Consider the following 12,983-nt stretch of genomic DNA (forward strand, 5'->3'; position numbering starts at 1 on the left):
TCCATGAGCACAACCTCTTCAAAGTAGTTTCACTGCATGTTATCACAGGCAGTGACACAGGGGGGTTTAAACTCGTTTACATTTCGACACTTGAGCCATTTCACAACTGAGGCAACTGAAGCAAAAGCACCCTGGGCGTCTTATCTCAGCCCTCCATGCTCCTGCAATCCGGCGGGTGTTAAGATCCATGGAAGTGGCCGGCTTCTACGACGAGGGAGGCTTTGCTATCCACAGTAGAGACAGCATTATCAGTCCCATCGGCAACGGCTCATACTGGAGGCTCGGAGACTCGATGACGGAGCTGGGCATTGAAGAGCGGGAGAGAGCGATAGACTTCAGCGTTTACCTGGATTCAGCTTCGCACAGCCCGCAGCTGGCGGCGCAGACGCACCAGCAGCAGCAGCAGGGGGACGTTTACTCAGATTTCCTGGCGGAGAACAAGATCAAGAGAGTTGCAGCTTTACACAACTACAAGAACTACTCGCTGTTGAACGAGCTGGAGACGAGTCAGTGCGACAACTTGAGGGACCCCAGGGAGCCCTACGCGCTGGGTTACACTGAGCTGCAGGAGACCCGTGTGGATAGTGTGCTCAGTCCTGATCTCATCGGGAGCCGCTACAGAGCCGCTGCTGCCGCCGCCGCTGCTGCTGCTGCTGAGAGAGACGACAGCCAGGAAGACGCAAAGATGGAGAACGGGTCGTCTGGATTTGACATGAGGTCCTACCTTCATTACCAGCCCACCAGCGGCAGTCTTGGAAACATCTCCACTGCGTCTTCGACCTGCTCCAGCCCGCCCGGCACACCTGCCCCGTCAGGTAAAGGCAGGTCACCATCGCACAGTGGCAAAATGTCCAGTGGGAAAGCAAAGAAAAGCCTGGACAAGAACAGTGACGAGTACAAGGTGAGGCGGGAGAGGAACAACCTCGCCGTGAGGAAGAGCAGGGACAAAGCCAAAATGCGCAACATGGAGACTCAACATAAAGTGCTGGAACTGGCTGCAGAGAATGATCGTTTACAAAAGCGTGTGGAGCAGCTGTCCAGAGAGCTGGGCACCCTGCGCAACCTGCTCTCTGCCACCGGACAATGTTAGAAACATCCAACAGAGACTTGACACGGACCTCTGGGCTGCTAGTCTAATCTTTGTTGGACTTTAGAGCCAGAGGTGAGCCACTGAACAAGTGTTGAAAACGGTACGCTTCACAGGTGAAGACAGCGACCACCAGTTTACAGGGACACTTTGAATGGGACTGAAGGAGTGGGTGCATGGATTGCGCAATCATTCACGATTCATCACATGTCACCTCTTAGCTTTATTCTCAGATGTAATTTTTTGTGTATGCAGTATTTCGGTGCATATTTTACATACATGCGAGTGAATTTCTACATTTAGTGTATCTGGAGCAATGGTTGTCAAGGGAGAGTTGTGCTGCAGTGAAATGATGCAACTCTTTGTAATACTATTGGCAATGAATGAAATAAGTCTAATTATTTAATATTAAAAGGGGAAATGCTTTAATTGTACTTGATATTTTATTGAATTAAACAGATTTATACTTTTGTCTAAATGATTTCATTCCTAATTTCTTCTTTTCTGTACCTTTTTAAAGCAGGTGCAGACAGGGGTGTTACGCTTGCTTTAAATATTCACACTCATGATAGTCAGACTGTATTTCAATGTATTTCAAATACACCATAATGCGGATAAAAAATGTGCTTTACAATATGGCAAATTTGTGATCTTTTAAGTCAAGCCAATATGCCAGAGACATAAACATGCTGAAGGAATTACATTTTTCATTTTGGACGTTGAAATATAAATCATAGCATAAACAAGAAATCTAATCATCACAAGCAAGGCTAAATACATTTTAATAATAGCTTAGATCACCACAATCACAACTCATTATTATATGTTTCCATAAAGCAGAAAATTGCATTTAGTGGTCTTTTCCTCCTCTGTTACTGAATATAAAATGAGGATTGATGTGTGAAAGTGTTATTCTATTGCCACACAATAGAAAATACAAAATTAAGATGAATCCTCATAATAACAGACTCTCCACACTATTATTGGGTAACTCTTATTGCCAGCGCCATTTGCATTCCTGTGATTACCCACTGGTTGACACAGAAGTCCTCAGATCCTTTAATATATCCAACCATTTTACACAGAAACGATACTGCTGACAGCAGCACGTAAAAAAAAAACTTGGTCACAGTACATGCAGCACAGAAATGTTAGCTTTATCTTTAGCACACGGCTCTGTCAATAGTCTGCTGGGTCCACTGGCCAAGAGAGGGGTTCAAGGTTGCATGGAAATTAATCAGCAACTAACCTCCTCACACCACCTCAGGTCACACTTCAACAACCTGAAGATCTGGCTGGGAGTCAATCCAGGAAAGATACGAATGACTAAACCTTGTTTAACCCTCAAGTGAAAAAACATTCAGTACAAAATGAAGAAGTTAAAAAAGGGAGTGACAGAGTAGGTTACGCCAGACATGATTGATAAGTTGACTATTTGTTTGCAGTGGAATTTACCAAGCCCTCTGGCCGCATTTCACTGTGTGCACAATATGAAACTTATCTGTCTCAAACAAGCAAACCTCAGACAGAGGATAAAGAAAAAGGCACGGTGGGATTTGTAGGTGAGCCGTGACAATTCAGGGTGGGGAATGTTATTCCAACTCTCACTCTTTAAACAGCAGAAAAGAGGAAAAACCACTTCTGCCAGTCTTTCAAGAGGGGACACATTCACTTGATTGTCACATTATATTCCCTAAATAAAGTATAAAAACAGTTTTGTGTGGTGAGAGATGACATTTTGAACACAGTGGATGTTTCAACACACTCAATGATGGAACAGTTTAGCTTTTAACTGTTGTGCAATATCCTCCCTTTCCAACACATCACCACTTGAAGAATGCTACACCCACATTTGAATAAGACATTGTTATCCTCCATGAACATGACAATAGATTTAAGTAGTTGTGGTCTGGCTTTAGGCCTTACTGGGTACAAAACTGTGCAAATAAAAAACATCTTTTTTCTTTTTTTTTTAATAGATTTCAAGAAAACGTTTTAAAACATAATTAACAAAAGCAGAGAAACAAAGTAACACTTCATATAATGTATTAATGAGCAACTTAATGCGACTTTTCCAGCATATTTCCTGCTCCTGCTGCTCTCTTCGTAGCCGCCAGAGTTGGCACAGATTCATTCACACATTCTAGGCATTCTTTCTTCGATGACCCCTTGTTTCCTTTTGGAGCCCCACGCAGTCTTTCCCTGCTCCTGGCTCACATGCTGACAGGAGAGAGGGAAATTCCCACACAGGATGACCTCTTTTCTTCAAAGTTTAGTCCAGCCCTCTTTCCTCATTTTACCGTCAGTGGGCAGTGTCTGTCCGTAAACTCCTCATTGCATCACAGCCCCTCCACAGGCCAACTGGCCTCCTAAAAACTCCTGATAAAGCAATACAAACACACACACACACTTGCACACTTATACGCACACACCTGTCACTCTAATGTCCAACTCTGTAGCAGATGTTGAGAAATCGAAGATTCTTTTTTACCTATGAGTCATATCCGTGTGTGTTTTTTTGGTTGCTTATTGCAAGGTTTTTGTTCCTTAAACTACTTTTTAACATTGTATCAGATTGTGTTTTCCAAATTAATCAATAAAGGTTGGATGATGAAAACTCATCCTTGTATTATTTAACACTTTTAATTAATACGTTTGGTTTTAGTTCAGTTTTTCTTGATTGTTTAGTTCAACAGTGTGTCAGTTGACAGCACGTGTGTTGCTGTTATATCATAAATATCACAATTTACAGAAGTTTGTTGAAGTGAAATTACTCTGTGAACATGGAGCAAAACTTGTTGCATCTCCACACATAAGTGTTTTTAGGAACAGGTATGGCACAAATTGATATCTGGTAAAGAGCTGCAACAATGTATTCATACATTGATTAGTCCAGCAACACAGTATTAATTTGCAACAATTTTGATAGTAAAATCACGATTTTAGTCTTTTTTAAGCAATAAATGTCAAATATTTGCTGTTTCAAGCTTCTCAAATATGAGGATTGAATGATTTTCTTTGTGACACATGACAGTAAACTGAATATCTTTGGACTCTGGACTGTTAATCAAACAAATCAAGACATTTGAAGAGATACTAAGAGCATTTTTTAAACACAATGTGAACTTGCTTTACAACATCTAAACAATCAACTTTTTTGTCACAGTCATTACAAAAACACAAATTAGCATTTGAATTATAACATAGTCATTACTATTTTATGCCAGTTTGGTTCAAATTTGCTTTTAACACAGTTTTGCAATGCTTCTACACAAGTGATAGGGCTGGAAACATTCAATATTTGTTATAACAGTCACCAAATCCCAGCAGCGTGGTGATTTGGTCCATCTGACTTCTCTCTCTTGTAAGTTAAACCAAACCCAAGCTTACTTGTTCCTACTGAAGACATCAAACTGGGAAAAGAGGCCAGAAATACATACTCTCATATGTAATATGAGCACTGTAGTTTTAAGTAAACTTCACTCAAACTAAAATAAATAGTGCACTTTTTGTGGAATATTTTCAGCCACAGATTAAAACACATTTGCTGCCTTAAGTATTTATGGCAGCCGGATGGTGGATGTGGAATTGAGTCAAAATAAAATACAGTGCATGTGTTCATCATAATAAGGGAACATCAGTCACCCAGAGCAACAGTGTGGCACATCACATTTGTGTGCTTTTAATAGTTTTTTGGATGACAATGAAGCACAGAGGAATAAGTTATATCAGGGTAGCTACACAGATCAGTTAGTTTTTTAATGGAATTTGTTGGCAGCAAGAAAAATATAGAATATTGTTGTAACAAAGTTATCCTCTTAAATGAAATCTGTTTCTGCCAGACACCAGTCAGTTAGTTGTTTTTTGTTTTATCTATTTTGCTTTTTGTTATTCTACAGCCACTTTGTCACAGTTGAGGTGTGGAAACCTCACAGTTCTGTCCTGGGCCCAGTTTTGTTTTCCCTTGCACATTTCTTCCTTTAAGAACCTTAATAAAAATAAATAAACATACCATATAAAGACTCAAAGTAAGAGTTTTTAAGACTTCAAAAGCAAAAGATTGACCGAAGTAAACCTGCAAATCAATCTCAAGTCTAAACCAAAAGCAAAAGGTATCAAGATGTCTGGGCCCTCTGAAGTCTGAAATGGCCAAACATTTGTCAACTTTACTCTATTATATACTTTATATTACTCAATTTAAACAGATATGATAAATTTGATTTCTAAGTATTGGTGATTTCAACTCTGTGATTTTGTGTGTTTAATTACAGTTCCTCCTCCAAGTGAAAGATGCACCGGACATCCGGACCATGGGGTGTAACGGGAAGCCAGACCGCCTGAGCTACGGTAAACGGACCAGAACATGATCTGTCGTGAAGTGAACCAGGATTTCAACATCTTAGTTCACTTCTGCTATTTTAGCAGTGGATGACTGTGAAAAAGACTAAACTGACGTGCAGAAGTTTCTTGCGGTCACTACACAGCATCAAGTATCACTGCCCAAATCTTGTGTAACGCCAGGCCTTCCTTGCAAAATGAGCGTTGACTTGATTATTACAGAAACATTTGTGTGTGTAATAGCACGATCAAAACAAATTAAGTGACACTTATCAGCGGGGGTCTGATCTCCGATGCGTGTCCACAAACCAACAAGCAATGCTTCCGTCTCACTCATTTCTTTATTTCATACAATTCTTCATATCTTTAACATTGTTTTCACTCACGATCAAAAGATGTGGCGTGACGCTCCCGCTGATTCTGAACACAAAAACTCAACTAATCAATACTCAACTTAAATCACCTGTGCTTCACTCTCAGGCCACCCACAAGCGCCTCAGTAAATAAATGAAATCAAGCGGCCTCTACAGTGTGTCTGAAAGCTAATTTCAATACACTGGATGCTTTACGCAGAGCGATCAATATGTGATTGATATTGATATGTGACATTTGTTTGCTAAGAAAAGTGTCAGAGGATGCATTCACAAACTTTGTTTAAAAGTAGAAATATCCCAATGCCAATATTCCCATTTCAATAGAAAATTGTGCATTTAAACTCTTAATTAAAGGGAAACGTCAGTGTGTTTTTCAACTTGGACCGTATTTTCCCAGGTTTTGTGTGTGACTAGTGACTAATGGGGAGTAGTTTCTGAAAGCAGGTCCAGTACTGAGCAAGAGTGCTGCAGCATAACAGGCTACAATGTACTTCGACTCTAAGTGTTTGTTTTGGCCACTCACAGGCTCAAATTCTTCTTAGTGTCTAACAACATTATGGACAGGAACCAACAGAGGAACACAAACACATTTTTCTTCAGCTTTAGCTCGATATTTGTTATTGTATCTTACCAAGTCTCGCTCAAGGACAAGTCTCGTTCTGAAATCTTGCGAGGTGATTTATTGCTGACAACAAATGCAAACATGAGTGAGAGAGGTGAAGAGAGGAGTGCCAGGAAGAGTGAGCTGCATTGGACTACAAAAAGTTTTAAAAAATATATCTGAAAGATTTTCAATGTCATAGCTGAATATTTAGCTAATTTCAACAACGTGAAAGAGGCCAAACAAGAAATATAGATAAAAGTAAGAAAAGTATATAAATATTATGAGCAAATGAGAGTGTCATATGATATATATTGCATTATTGTATTCATATTATGGATGTATTAATCGGTGCATAACATTTTATCCTTGTATTTGGTTGAAGAAAATTCTTACTTTATACACCATTAAAGTAGTTTAATATGTAACGATGCATCAGATTTTAGATCTTATCAAATTATTTGTATTTAAAATCTCAATATGTTACTGTAAGTAAAAATAACTATAGTGGTCAAATAAATGCAGTTGAGTACAAAAGAAGTGTGGTGGAGTTAGTGTATATGTAAGTAGCTTAAAATGATTTTTAAAAATATCTAAAAGTATAAATACTATAAGTACAAGTAGCCTAGCTCATATTTGCACTAAAGTTTGGCTGTAAATTTACTTATTTACTTTCCACTGCTGAAGAAAAAGACAAAAACTGCAAAACTTTATTATGTCTTTAAAAATGAGCTGGTAACAATCAATATTTAATCGTATAGTTGAAATGAGTCACCATTCACAGTCAACAAATCCGTTCTGAACAACTTTGTCATGCTGAGTCCTCTGTTCACACACAAGTAGACCACAGTAATTTATTATGCATCTCATTATTGCAGGACTTTATACAATAGGAAGACTCTTTCGAGGTGCCACAGTTTCTATCAATATTGAAAGTTCAGTCGATTGCACTATTCCTCAAAATTCTCCTCTAAAACTTTCCTAGATGACCAGACACTAGATGACACGCAGCTCAATTAGGCTGACATCCTGTTTTATTTTGACAACTGGGCGTTGGAAATTGTGAATATTATGGAAGTGAAAATTTGTCTTCTACCACCATCTCTTGTCTATGTCACGCGGAATATGAGGGGCACTTACTGTAAATTGTACATATGATTTTAATCAGGGGATAAAAAATAAACAAATTTTAATGGCAACAGCTTTATTTAAAATTTAAAATTCTGCATAGCAACTATTGACTCTTTCTATGGGTTCGGGTGAAATGTTACTGGCAATTATGCAAGTAAAAAGTTATATTCAGGTGCTTAATCCCAATTTAAACAAAAGATAACCTTACATGAAAGTGGAAAAATAACATGGTGTGTATGAAGCAAGGATAGATGTGAGATTAGACCAATAATGCAAAAAAAATATGGCAAGATTGTTTTCCTCTGATCTTGTGACTGCACGTAAGACAGCCTGACAGAGAATATCTAAAATGTACAGTATATACAATACTTTTGTTGACTAGCTGTGAAATATACAGCAAATCCTCAGCATCCAGATATCGCGATAGAAGAGTAGACATGTGCTTTGACATGTAGTGATTACTCAACAGGAAGTAGGGTGTGTTGATGATGGTGGCAGCCTTGAAAATATTCCACCCACACTAGTTAAGTGTGTGACTATCCTCACGTTCACCACGTTGTACCTTTCACCTCATTCCCAAAAGTTGTTTTCACAAACACACAGTGACATTGACATGCATGTGTTTGCTTATGCAACAGATTCAGTGGTGCATCAATATCATGCTCAGATGTAACAATTTGTCACTTTTTTTCCACTGTTGCTATGAATAAAACATCAACAATAACCTGAAAGAACACCGTGGTAACATCTGTGGTGAGGCAGCCAGGTCAGCCAGCTTTGTTTACATGTGGTCCATATGTCTACGTCAACGTCATTGCTCCTTAGTGCGTTCATAAGAGGAAGGATGTGGAGCTTTGAAGCGCACCGAGGGGAAGCACCAGCTCCAATCTCTAAGTATTTACGCTATGACCTACATGCATGAACTCAGCCTATGACAGGCGAGGTACTATATGTCACATTGATGTCTGCATCTGACGGTTGGCCCTCAACAGCAGCAGCCAGACGGAAAGGAACAGGAAAAGGAACTGCTCACGGGTGAAAGTCTCAACACACGTAACAAAAGACATCAGCCTCTGACAGAGAGGCTGCAGTCTAATGAAAACAACAACACAGGGGTTTTTTTTCCATTTAAGATCAAAACAATCATACTTCACATTTAGGGTTAACACTTATACTTGTATGATAAAACCCTAGCATGGAATACAAGCTGGGCTAATGCAAAGAGCTACTCCACTCTTTTACTAAATACCAATACAACAATATAAAAATATATTACATTATAAGGCCCAACCAACATAAGAGGCCGGTAGGTGATAGAGGAAAAAACATTTTATTGAACATTAACTATGTTATGATGACACCATTCTGCATAATATGTTCTGTAAAAAAAGTTTTCATATCGGTGCATATTGGACAATATATACTGACAGATACTGACTGTCTGTAATGTCTGTAATAGGCCAACAGCAACTGATAATATCAGCTGACCAATATATTGATCATGCTCAACTCCATTACAAACAAAATCCTGCTTTCAAAATCATACTTAACCCATTGAAGCCTGGAAAGCAGATACGTTGTTTTGTAGTATTTGTATAAGCTCTCAAATACTTTTTGAATTTCATTTCTATCTGCTACAGAGGCTGAAAAATCTATTATTTAGAAGAAAGCGTTCACACTTCTGTTGAATTTCCAGAAAAACTTCAGGTTTTATGAGCTTATTTTAAAATCGCCCAGAGGTTTTACAGGCGTTTTAGGCCTCAATGGGTTAAGTACTGAGGTATTATCTGAAAAATGCACTTAAATAATCAAAAGTACTTGTTTGCAGAAAGAAAAAGGCGTCTGTGACCGATATATCATCATATTTTTAGATTGTTTATACTGATGTATTAATACCAAAGTAGCAGTTACTAGCACCGTAGGGACTGGCAGAGGATAAAGCTAATACAGCTGGGTTCCCAGCCTAGGGGTCAGGCCCTTCAAAAAGGTCACAAAGTTTGGCCACACATTTGATACTTAAAGTAATAATAAAAAATATTTTCAATTAAATAAATGCCCGTTAAGGTATAAGTCTATCACTGAATGAGGTAACACAATGGTGTCTTATGAAAGCCCTTGCTTTGTCCATGGAGACATTCCTGGGAAAAATCACAAGCCGCACAGTCATTACAACACACACACACACACGCACACACACACACACACACACACACACACACACACACACACACACACACACACACACACTGTCTATGCTGTTGTAAGTCTTTCATCCCACCAGTTGCAGGGCTCATTAAAGAGCTGATATAAATACATTTACCAACCTGGTTTCAAGCCTTAGTCTGCCAACAAACACACTGCAATCACTGCTTATCGCCACAGGTGCCGCCAATGAGAACGAAAAGTAGATCTTTGAGATTGTAACTTTTAACTTTTTTATATACAGTCTATGCTTTTAACCTCTTTAGAGCCTTGAACAGTTCATTTGAATTAAGCCATCTGATAAGTTAAGAAGGCTAACAAAGAGCCCCAACAAGAAGCTGCTTTTTGACATCAATACCTCTCTCGTGTTTTTACGCTATATTAAACCTACAGCCAGTTAGCTTGATTTAGTACAAAGACTTGTGTGTGAAACAGCTAACCTGGCTCCATCACAAGGAAATATATTGTTTTAATTAGTGAGCTCTGAACTAGTCTGACTGACTGTATGTAGATTGTTGGGATAAGCAGCGTACCTTAGACAACATTCTCCCCATCTGCTATCTCTTTTTTGTTTTGTTTGCTCTAAAAGAAAGTATTTTTTTAAAATGTGCAACAATTTTGACACACACTGTGCACCTGTCACAAAACAATAACAGAGAAGATGTGCCGCCAGGACACTGACAGGAATGTGTTTTTTATCCAGGAAATATCACACCCAGACAAAGGAGCCTCGCAAGTAATCCAAAGTAATTATAACACTTAGACCTAGTTTCTGTAAACTAATGGAATATGTTTGGGCATGTAATCAGTAATCATAAAAGTAACCCTCCCAAAACTGCTAGTAACTACAGCTGGCAGATAAATGTAATGTAATATAAAGGTACTTTAATTCCCTCTGACATGTAGTTATAAAGTAGTATGATATAGAAATACTCAAATGTGGTGAAACAGTACAGTAAGTACAGTACATGATTATATGTGCTGAGTAACATTTCATCATTGGTCGATACTGCGAGCTGTTTCATTCACTCCCCTGTCTTTTGTAAGTTTTGATATGATAAGGGCATGAATAGACATGGTACACCTGATGGCATCCTCACACTTCCTTGTATCAAGCTTCCATTGTATGACGCTGGTGTGTGTGTGTGTGTGTGTGTGTGTGGTGACTCACACTTTGCAGAGTCACACTTGGAAAGATCTGACTCCCCTCACATTCAGGAATTTCCTGATGCCTTCTTGGCTCGCTGCGCAAATGATCTGCAGGCTACTAAAGAGACTTACAGGCAAAGGTCCCCCCTCCCCCCCCCCCCCCCCCCCCCCCTCCCCCTCACAGCTGGCCAGCTATTGGGAAGTTCCAGGTTAATAACTAAACTGAGGACACATGGTGGAAGAGTCAGCAGGGCAGGGCAGATATCCTCTTAGGTCGATTGTGACTGTGGAGTCAGCATTTTGCAATTAGGCTGAGTAAGGAGGCTTAGTAGGGCAAACTCATTCTGACAGTTGCTAATGTATGTTTCTCAGAACTGTCATATTATCACAAAGAGCTCTAATTCCTCAAAAAAATCACAAACATTAAAGTGTTTAGGCTTTGATAGATGACACACATAGATATCATATACATTCAAAAGACATGTATAATAAGCAAAGGATCACAATGACAATGCTCTTTTCAACAAACAGCATGAGTCATGACAGCACTGTCAAATGAGATGGCCTGTAGTTTCAATAGAAACAACTGCAGCTTTAAGTTGACTTCCGGCCCTCCGTCACACCTTGATTGTAGTTTTCCTATTGCAGATGAGTGCAGCGTGTTCTGTCTTGCCTGCTCGCTTGACGTCAGCAGAGAGCAGTGGTTGGGAGTGCTATTACTAAGTAACATTCCTGTACAGCACGTACCAGTGCCTGCCTCTTATTTCCCAAACAGGAAGCTCTAGCCAAGACTGTTGCCAAATCATCTGTAGTACATCAGTGTGGTGGAGTTTACTCAAGCAATGCATGTGTCTCAAGACATGTTCTTCCTTCCCTTATTCAATGATCAGCGCTGCTGTGGTCTTTTACACTAAAAACAAGCTAAACTCATTTATTTGGCTTTGTTTAGTAAACAAGTCAACCTTAAAGTTGAGTTTTTCTGTGTTTTAAAAGGGTGTGTTTTCAAAACTCACATAGGGAACAGAAACTGCTGAGAAAACAGTGTTGTATCAGTAATGCCTGTGGTGACAGTGGTCAGAATACATATAAGATTTCAAATTATTTTCATATAAAATTCTTTGTGTAACTGGAAGAAATTAGATTTGGAATAAAATATAAGAGCAATATTTGTCAAATTCAAGATCAATATCCCATTAAAATGCAGAGTGTGCATTCGGCTGTTAGAAAAGCACTCCCAACTCCTGGTTACTGTAAATAAAAGTAATAAGATCATTAAAAGTTGTTGATGAGCAAACCCTGGTTCAATACAGAAAACAGGAAAGAGTGGGCTGCAATAAAAGCCGAGACTCCAAAGTCACAGATCGAAGCACCCAGAAACAGCCAGAAACCAGCGAGTTCTACAGTCCATCAGCGCCACCTGGTGGCGGTTTAAAAACACTTCACTCAGACAATCTGAACACAGAATGATCAGGAATCATCCAGGTCATGGAAAAATTCAAGTGCTAGGGTAGGCAACTGGACTTTTTGGAAGATTGTTGAAGATGCCTCTCATCAAAGCGGCTTCATCAGTTCAGTTCTCAGATCGTTTTCTTTGGTAAAAGTTGCAATACGACAGTGTAAAAAATACTCTGTTAAAAGTAATATCCTGCTTTCAAAATCTTATTATGTAAATGTAAAAAGTACCAAAAATATATAAAGTACCAAAAGTAAAAGCACTCATTATGTAGAATAATATCACTGAAAATCAAATTAGTGATGCACTACTACTGGGTTGCTTAATCCATAATAACAAATCAAAATGTATTATTAGTTTATTTATATTTTGTATTATCTAGAAGGGCACTCAGAAACCTAGACCACCGCAAAGTTCAGCCTGCATTGAAATGTTGACGATAGTGGAAAAATAGCTTGTTTCTCGGTAAACTACTTATTAAAAAATTAAGCCAATTTATAGGCCCCTTGTAAAAAGATGTCATCACGTATGGTACCAAAGGTAAAATGTGAATATGTAGATATTTTGTTGTTAGTGTGCGGCAACATTGCATTGAATGTTCACTTGAAGTTATCTCTAATTATAATTAGCAGTAATAGTATGTCTCTT

General features: G+C 38.9%; 1 protein-coding gene across 1 annotated transcript; it reads left to right on the forward strand.

Moving 5' to 3' along the window:
* cebpb (CCAAT enhancer binding protein beta) lies at positions 1-1,733 on the forward strand. Its single transcript, XM_059332254.1, has one exon. The coding sequence runs from the start codon at positions 188-190 to the stop codon at positions 1,088-1,090; it is 903 nt and encodes a 300-aa protein (XP_059188237.1). The 5' UTR covers positions 1-187; the 3' UTR covers positions 1,091-1,733.
* Positions 1,734-12,983: the final 11,250 nt, after the last annotated feature.

The sequence above is a fragment of the Centropristis striata genome, chromosome 5, assembly GCF_030273125.1.
Source record: "Centropristis striata isolate RG_2023a ecotype Rhode Island chromosome 5, C.striata_1.0, whole genome shotgun sequence".
Taxonomy (NCBI): Eukaryota; Metazoa; Chordata; class Actinopteri; order Perciformes; family Serranidae; genus Centropristis; species Centropristis striata.

What these genes read in the sequence shown, in the direction of transcription:
- cebpb (XM_059332254.1), top strand. Translation starts at nt 188, where the DNA reads ATGGAAGTGGCCGGCTTCTACGACGAGGGAGGCTTTGCTATCCACAGT.